The sequence below is a fragment of the Crinia signifera genome, chromosome 4 (assembly GCF_055691185.1).
Source record: "Crinia signifera chromosome 4, ASM5569118v1, whole genome shotgun sequence".
Lineage (NCBI taxonomy): Eukaryota > Metazoa > Chordata > Amphibia > Anura > Myobatrachidae > Crinia > Crinia signifera.
Window position 1 is genome coordinate 202,287,968 of NC_139220.1, and position 9,580 is coordinate 202,297,547.

Consider the following 9,580-nt stretch of genomic DNA (forward strand, 5'->3'; position numbering starts at 1 on the left):
TGGGTCAATGCGGGATGGCGGAGGGTTGCAGTAGAAGCCCATAGGCAGATATTTCTGGCGATGCCCCCCGCCGGGGGATGCTTACAGCATCCCAAAATGTGGTAAAAACCCAGATAACGGGGTTTTTACCGCATTTTTAGCTTAGAGAATCTCCCCCATAGATTGCAAGCGCCACTGGGGCAGGGACTGATGTGAATGTTCAACTATACTCTGTAAACCGCTGCGGAATATATATGCTCTATATAAGAAACTGTTAATAAATAAATAAGTACAAATAATCCACCATTAATTAAATAAAACGCTTTATTCAAAGAATAAAGCATTCCTTTAATTATATATAAAAACAGGTTTTTGCTGCAAACCCGCAATTGAAAATATTGAAAAACCACAGAAATCCTGAAACCCTTCTTCTCATAGACCCGTCTATACCTCAGTCTGCACTCAGCTAGGACAGCTCTCAGTACTACAAAGTGCTGCTGATCCACCACATTTACACGCTACAGGTACTGGCAAGTACAGTAGTTATGGTAAATTCCTGCAGCGCTGATCCTCCATACTAGGGGGCAGCACTGCAGCTACAGCTTTAGCTTTTCTACCGTAATGAGTTTCTCATATGCAAAGTGCAAAGTTTGTGTTTGTTTAGCCCGAGAGGGTAACAAGCCTGGACCCTGGTGCATATGATGCATGCATTACTGTGCTGCCTGCTCCCTGCTGCTGTGCGGCTCTCCTGCCGGGGTGCAGATGTGCCGAGGAGATGGGTGACCGGCACAATGCAGCAGGCACACCCGGCACTCACTGTCTGTGTGCAGAAGGGTGGCATCAGGTAAGGGTAGCGCAGCACGGGGCTCCAGCTGTTAGCAGCAGGGCGTAAGAACACAATATATACACGGGAAGTTACACTGACAAATGGCATGTGTTTGTTTATGACTATTATTATTTGACTATTAAGATATTTTAAGCGTGTTTATGGAGATGCACATTAGATAAATAACACCGTGAAAGTGAGCCTGCTCTTTGGTAAGCTACATGCAAAATCATGCTGGTAAATTACACTCTATCATCATTTTCTATACTTATTTTTTTTCTTCTTAAAATACATGATTTTAATAGCAAGTAATAATATTATGCAACTTATTTATAAGTCATAAGACATACATTTTGATAACTGATGCTGGATACACTACATGTTATGACAGCACATCGGTGGAGCCAACGAGCAGCTGATCCAGGTAATCCTAAGCACTTGCCAATCAGCCGCTCGATGTGTTGTACTGACATCATAGCTGGGTGCCATTTGCCCACCCAGTTTTGACTTTAGTCTCACAGCTGCTGACTGCCCATACACAGTGCCAGATTAAGCCTTCGGGGGGGCCTGGGGCACTTTAGACAGGGGGGCCCCCTTGCACATGTCAATACTTGTTGCAAACTGCATGGGAGAATATCACCCTGTCAAAACACAGAGTAAAGGCAGTATATACTTGGTCAATGGGTTACTGCAGGGGGGAGATATACACACACACATACCACATGGAAAGCCTCTGTTTGTCCCTCTGCACGTTACTCTGTAGGAGACCTCACAGTCCCAGTGCTGCCTCTCATTAAAAACCCTCCCATGACTAGGCTGCTGCTGTCCTCCATGGGCCTGAGAAGCATGTAATGAGCTCCACCAATCAGAGCTCAGCACAAACCTCTCAGCCTCTGCCCTCTTGTGCAAAGTGTCATGGGACATAGGGCCAGATTCTCTAAACTTCAAAAGTGATAAAATTGAGAGTGATAAACAGCCAGCCAATAAGCTCCTACCTGGCATGTCACAGGCTGGGTTTGAAATATGTCAGACAGGAGCTGATTGGCTGGCTGTTTATCACTCTCAATTTTATCACTTTTGAAGTTGAGAGAATCTGGCCCTTAGTCAACTCCCAGTAATGCACTGCACACTTGTGCAGTCAGTGTGCCTTTGCGCCCCATGCTCAGCACCATTAATCATTGTCACATTGGCAGATAGGTTAAGCTGCAGCACTACCCCACTCCCATGCACAAAACCTTTAGCTAAAAATAAAATAAAATAATACATGACAACCACAGGGGGCCCCTAGCTAGAGGGGGCCCAGGGGTACTGACCCCTTTTGCCCCTGCTTTAATCCGGCCCTGCCCATACATACAGGCAGATGTGCTGATGTAACCATACCTCCCATCTGTCTTGGATTTCATGGGACTGTTCCTCCTCCCATCAGCAGGGTATGTGGATATTAGGTTGACAGTAGGTCAGAAGGTAGGTCAACCACTATTGGTCGACACATGAAATGGTGAAAAGGTTGACAAGGAAAAGGTACAGCATTTTTTTCATGATTTTTTTAAACAAACTTGTTCATACTTCACCATCCCAGTGGGCATAGAGGGAGAATACAGCGGCGTAACTATAGCACTGCAGCCCCCGCCACCACAGGGGGTCGCTGTGCATGTGGGGGCACCAGGGGCTGCAGTGCTATAGTTACACCCCCCCCCCCCCAATCCCCCGCAGACTTACCTATCTCGCTGGTCCCGGCGACTCCGTTCTTCTGCTGAGCACCACTACAAAATGGCCACCCCCATATAGCACACAGTTCTCTGAAACTGTCTGCTGTATGGGGCGGCCATTTTGTGGTGGTCCTCAGCAGAAGAAGAATGGAGCCGCCGGGCCAGCGCGATAGGTAAGGCTGCAGGGGATGGGGGGGGGGGGGGGGGGGGTTGCATGGGCGGCGGGGCAGCGGGGGATTGGGGGTACTTGGTGGGGCGGCGGCGCCACTGGGAGAATATAATAGTCTACCAAGCTCACACACGTATACGTCGACATAGACACAAAAAAAGTTGAACAACTATTGTCAACCTTTTGACCATGCTGATCTTTTTTATGTATCAACCTTTTGACTGTCAACCTAACAACCTGTGATGTAGTTGAGGGGGTGCATCTGGGAGTCCCCCCTAACCATTTCTGCTCTGCTGAGCCGAGGTGCAGTAAATAGATGATGTGTGCATGCACACAGCATCTACTCAGGGAGACAGAGGGGCTGGGGGCATGGCCAGCAGCTCTCAGAGCCATGCTAGAGGATGTGGTACACTTAAACGGTGCCCATGTCAACAAAAAAAACGTGAAAAACTCGCGTTGACCTTTTCATTGTCGACCACAAGCTGGTGTCGACCTTCTGTTGACCAATGGTATTTCGGCCATTTTCAAGTGTTAACCAACTCACTGTCTACCTAAAAACATTGTCAACCCCTTATACCATAACCCCCCATAGTGCCTAAAATTCACCATTGGGATTCACTGGTATTGTAACCGCTGGGATTCTACCATTGGGAATCTGACTTGTTATTAGTGGATAGACATTGAACCCGTTTTCTTGCCGCTCACCAGTTTATTGGCAGATGGGATTCAATGTCCTACCTTTCAATCGGCAAAAAGGGTGCGTGTCCGCAAAAACGTCCGGCTGTGGTCTGGACAATTCATGGCCCTTTTTGGCAAAACAGGCCCGACTGCTTTTAAAATCGGGTCCGTTCTGTAAATCTGCCTCTTCAATGCTGTTGGAAATGACAGCATTGAATAGGCGCCCACCGCTATTTGCCCAGTCAGAAATAGCGGCAGGGATTGAATACCTTCGTCTAGATTTGGTCAAAAGGACAACATGAGTTTTTCAAATTTTTTGCGTGAACCAAGACCCCTTTCAACATGGACATCCAAGTAGTGTAACATGTACTCTCGCATGGCTCGCTTCACTCAACATGCTTCAGGCCTTGTACTTTCCTGGGCACACGTTACCATCCATGTTGACTAAACTTGAGTGTGGTAAAGTATGAAAAAGAATAAAAAAAAAAGTGAAAAACTCATATTGACCTATAGACCATATCGGCTTATACATAAACCAATACAAAAAAAACAAATACTAAAAAATCCTTATAGTGTTCCTTTTACTGGCACACACTTTGTCAACTGTGAATATAAACTAAAATGTTTATACTTCCTATGCAGGAAAGTAACCATGAATAACCCCCAGAAAAGGAATGCTTTATCCCTTGCCATGCTCCAGTCTCTTCAGAAAGACATCCTATATGAGGTTCATGACGTGGACTTGAGAGTCATTGTGATTGCAGGTATTTTTGTAACCAAATTGACATTTACTACACAGCTAAAGCAAACGGCCTGCTGTACATGTGTACTGAGTTTTGCCCCAGTTTAATACAAGTCGTGTCCATACAGTATTTCCTTTATTATGCTTTTGTTTCTACAATGTATGCCTATAGTGGCTGGTTCTACTTCGCATTCATGCTGAAATCTGGTAGGGTATGTTCCCCAATATTGTCTTCACAATGATCTCAGTTGACCCCCATTATCAGACTCTGCCTGCCCAGTGTAACAGGCAGTCACAACATTGCTCCGTAAGGCACACCAACAGTGCAGGTTTACGGGATATCCAGGCTTCAGCACAGAACTAAGGCACTAATTAAGTCACTGGGGCTCAAGCATGGAGATCACTAAAACTCGTTCTGTTACTTGAGGATGGAGGTTGGCATGGGCTGCCTTGTCATGACCCTGACCCATGACCCTAGCACAGTCAGGTCTGTATTTCAGCGCTGAAATACAGACAAGACTATGCTTTAAGCACCACATAACAGAGAGTGACACCCCAGGCAGGAAAGAGAAACTGCACAGGTGCTAGAATTAACACTAAGGGCCTTATTCAGACCTGTTCGCAGCCTAGCAAACAGGTAAACGTGTAACCGAGCAAACAGGTAAGCACATTTGCATAACAGCGCATGCACAAACCCCGAATGTCAGGGACGGAGCTGAATTCGTACCCAAACAAACTGGTTTGAATGGGCCCCTAAGTACAGTGTTAGCGTATAGGGAAATATAATGTCATAGAGAACATCACTGCTTGTTAAATCTGCCTCTTTATATCTATAACCTAAGCATGTTTATTCTTTTTCTTTTCAATGTCAGCGGAAGGACCGGTATTTTCATCTGGGCACAATCTAAAGGAATTTACAGCTGCACATGGAAAAGCATACCACGCAGATGTATTTAATGCTTGTGTCAAGGTAAACGTCAATACTGAACCTAAATTTAATAACTTAGTAAAAGTACTTGTGCTATAATCACATGAAAGCATATAACCCATAGACAAATAGTTTTCATTCTAGCACCCACCATCTTTGAAAACCCATGCAGTTCCTCTTCCCTGCCTGGGGTGTCGCTGTCTGCTGTAGTGCTTCTAACACAGTGTGGTCTGTATATCAGCTCTGATATGCAAACCAGACCTATGCTAGAAACACCACAGCAGGCAGCGACACCCCAGGCAGGGAAGAGGAACTGCATGGGTTTTTAAAGATGGCGGGTGCTAGAATGAACACTAGACAAATAATCTTATATGAATCTTAAATGCAATACATGAGCAATGTATGTGGACATCCATATGTACATGGTGGCTGGATCTTTCCTGGCATGAAAGGCTTCACACACCCAAGAGAACCAAATCATGGGGTGTCGAGCATGATAGTGTTTTTGTGTTATTCTAAGGTGTGCCTAAAGCAAATGGATCAATTGCACCCAGCATGGGTTGTAACTGTGGACAGAAAAAACATGGGCGGTGCAGCATCCAACCTACAGATAGTTGCAATAGTCTTTGGAATCTTAGCAGAAAGTAATACTGCTGGCTTCTGCAGCTTCCCGCAATTACAGCCACTTTGCTTTCTACTGGGAAACCGGCTCTTTGTGACCTTAAAGGTGACTGGGGCATAGATATGACAAACTGCCTTAATGGGAAAATGGCACATCTTAAACCAGTGCCACATTGAAAGTCGCTGTCATCTTAATACAACCTATTGTACTGCTGATGTTGGATTATTGCTCTATGCCTTTAGCCATGAATGGGGCTATAGAAGGGGTTTTGACATACTTTGGCCTATGAAGTGTATAATACAGTATGGTGTTGGTAGTATACAGTATAATATGTACATTTTGTTATGTAGAAACACAGTTAGCAGTAAGTATTGTAGGCTAATAGTGTGTTCAGTCTTATTACTACTTAATTTAATAACAGTACAGGCATGGGAGTGATGATATTTGCATTCAGCACTGTAGCCCATGTTACATTTTTAATGGAATAGATTCAACTGTTTTTTGGTTTTTTTTGTACGTAAGCTGAGGAATGTTCTCTCCAACTATATCTGCCTAATGCATAAAGATGTGCTGTGTGTTGTTGCAGCTTATGAAAACAATCCAAAGCATACCAGTTCCTGTTATAGCCCAGGTGAATGGTCTTGCCACAGCGGCAGGATGCCAGCTTGTTGCTAGCTGTGATATAGCTGTTGCGTCTGACAAGTCCAAGTTTGCTACACCAGGTGTCAATGTTGGACTGTTCTGCTCTACGCCTGCTGTAGCTTTGGGAAGAGCTGTGCCAAGAAAGGTCAGTACATTTTCTAGTTATCTTACAAGAAAGCGACAGTACCTTATTGAGATATGCTAATATGTCTGTGTGTGTATGTATGTATGTGTGTGTGTGTGTGTGTGTGTGTGTATGTGTGTATGTATATGTATATATATATATATATATATATATATATATTGTGGCAAAAAGTGTCCATTGTACCATTTTACCAGTACCTGTTGATATGGATACCTTGCTGCACTAATGCTGTGTACACACTGCTGCAATTAGTCATGAAATCGCTGGCAAAATGGTCGCTCAGTGACCATATTGCCAGTTATTTCATGTGCAGCCAGCGACAAATGACTGGGAGCGCGCTCCCGCGGCCAGCCCTTCATGGTCGCTGGTCGCAGGAGCTTGCTCCTCCGATTCTGCCTAAAAATTGCTGGTCGCTGGTGCACAAAGCACTGTGCACCAGAGACCAGCGATATTTACCCTCCAGCGCCGGCCGGGACCCGCCCTCCCGCCCTGTCACAGAGTGACATGCCGGCCCGGGACCCGCCCACCCTCCCTGTCACAGCGTGACATGCCGGCCGGGACCCGCCCACCCGCCCTGTCACAGCGTGACACACGCGCACCCCCTGCTTCCTCCTCCTTCCCTGGCTGCGCATACAGCACAGAAGCTGCTGCGCAAATCTCTCCCCCACTGTGCCAGTACCCACACCTCCTGCGCACCCCACAGCCGCACTAGTCAGTAAGTGCATAGGCTGTCTTTAGAGGGCATTGGTGTTGGGCAGCATGATTATGTTCATGCTGCCCATCGATGGTGATTTGCACCATCGGTGGGCAGCATGAGCATTACCATGCTGCCCCACACCAATAGTATGTGACAACCAAAAAAATGAAGGGGGCATTGGTGTTGGGCAGCATGATTATGTTCATGCTGCCCATCGATGGTGATTTGCACCATCGGTGGGCGGCATGAGCATTACTATGCTGCCCCACACCAATAGTATGTGACATTGAAAAAATGAAGGGGGCATTGGTGTCGGGCAGCATGATTATGTTCATGCTGCCCATCGATGGTGATTTGCACCATCGGTGGGCGGCATGAGCATTACCATGCTGCCCCACACCAATAGTATGTGACAACCAAAAAAATGAAGGGGGCATTGGTGTTGGGCAGCATGATTATGTTCATGCTGCCCATCGATGGTGATTTGCACCATCGGTGGGCGGCATGAGCATTACCATGCTGCCCCACACCAATAGTATGTGACATTGAAAAAATGAAGGGGGCATTGGTGTCGGGCAGCATGATTATGTTCATGCTGCCCATCGATGGTGATTTGCACCATCGGTGGGCGGCATGAGCATTACCATGCTGCCCCACACCAATAGTATGTGACATTGAAAAAATGAAGGGGGCATTGGTGTCGGGCAGCATGATTATGTTCATGCTGCCCATCGATGGTGATTTGCACCATCGGTGGGCGGCATGAGCATTACCATGCTGCCCCACACCAATAGTATGTCACATTGAAAAAATGAAGGGGGCATTGGTGTCGGGCAGCATGATTATGTTCATGCTGCCCATCGATGGTGATTTGCACCATCGGTGGGCGGCATGAGCATTACCATGCTGCCCCACACCAACCCATGTCAATCATAAATTAATTTAAATAGAGGGTAAAAAAAAATCTAGTCAAAATTGCTAGCAATTTTCATGGAAAATTGCTGGTCCCTCTGAAAAACTGGACACTGAGCAATATATTGCTGAGAAATATATTGCGGAGATATATTGCAAGTACACTGAGCAATATATTACTCAGCAATATATTGCAAGCAATATATTGCTAGCAATATATCTCCCCTGTGTGTACACACCATAACATATATTATACCATATATTATACCAAGTCCCCATAATTCTGCACCTCGGTTTGTTTTCATTTTATAGGTTGCTATGGAAATGCTCTTCACAGGTGAACCAATATCAGCCCAAGATGCTTTGCTTCATGGTCTTGTCAGCAAGGTGGTACCTGAGGAGAGCCTGGAAGACGAGACCATGAAAATTGCCCACAAAATTTGCCAGGCAAGTCGCACTGTTGTCGCTCTAGGAAAAGCTACATTTTATAAGCAAATGTCACAGAGCCTGGATGAGGCATATAACCTGGCATCACAAGTCATGTTAGAGAATATAATGCTGAAGGATGGCCAAGAAGGGATCGAGGCATTCACACAGAAGAAGAAACCAGTGTGGACTAACGCACTAGACTGATATGGAAACCCTTACCTAATTATATACATATATAAATAAATTCATATATGTCTCATAATTATTTTGCTGCTACTGATTTTTCTTAGCTGTCAACCAAAGAAATGTATATCAAATGTACTGACAGTTTTTGAAAATGTTACATTCAACAATATAAGTTATTTTTAAGGAAAGCCTTGTTGTATGGTTCTGATTTAATAAGTGCTGTTTTGCATTTTATTATATTGCTATTTTATATCCCAGGGTCCAGTTTCTTTGTTTCTGGTATGCAATGCTTTCGTTTATCTATTCTAAATGAAGACATTGCATACAGGAACAAAGAAACCTCTATGGGTTGGAGTCTGCTCCCATACACTGTGAGTTTGATACGCAGAATGCTTCATCTCCTTTGTTGTTCTAAATCACCTTAAAATTAATAATCGTTATCTAACACTTTATTCACAAGCTTAAAATCATCCATTTTGCATTGAACCTTAATATTTGACTGAATACAATTCACGCATCAGCTGGAAATCAGATGAGTTGTTTTTTGAGTGTATATCATTTTATTTATCAATTTTTGAAGAAATGTATATATTGTCATATATTGTTTCACTTGTGTATGTATTTTAGCACTTTCTGTACTGTATATCTTTGCGCCCAGTGTTTAGGTCACCTCTACCCCCTTTTTCCTGCATCTTGTATTGAGGGGTGTGGTGACATCCTTGAGAGGTTGACCCACGCTGGGCAGCACTGCACCACTGAATTTATTCTACACACTCTTCCCTTTTTTCACTTTTCTGTACCATCGATATAGCTGTGGACAGTGTCATTCAGATATATCGGGACTGCTGTGCAACACAGCCGATGCCCCATATATCGATGCCCCGATTCATTGACTGCCTGTACAGCTTGCACTGGG

The 9,580-nt window shown here is 44.8% G+C and overlaps 1 protein-coding gene across 1 annotated transcript; it reads left to right on the forward strand.

The window, feature by feature from the left end:
- Positions 1-617: 617 nt before the first annotated feature.
- ECHDC3 (enoyl-CoA hydratase domain containing 3) lies at positions 618-8,852 on the forward strand. Its single transcript, XM_083183414.1, has 5 exons — positions 618-823; positions 4,004-4,125; positions 4,976-5,073; positions 6,240-6,440; positions 8,362-8,852. The coding sequence occupies exons 1-5, from the start codon at positions 678-680 to the stop codon at positions 8,680-8,682; spliced, it is 888 nt and encodes a 295-aa protein (XP_083039540.1). The 5' UTR covers positions 618-677; the 3' UTR covers positions 8,683-8,852.
- Positions 8,853-9,580: the final 728 nt, after the last annotated feature.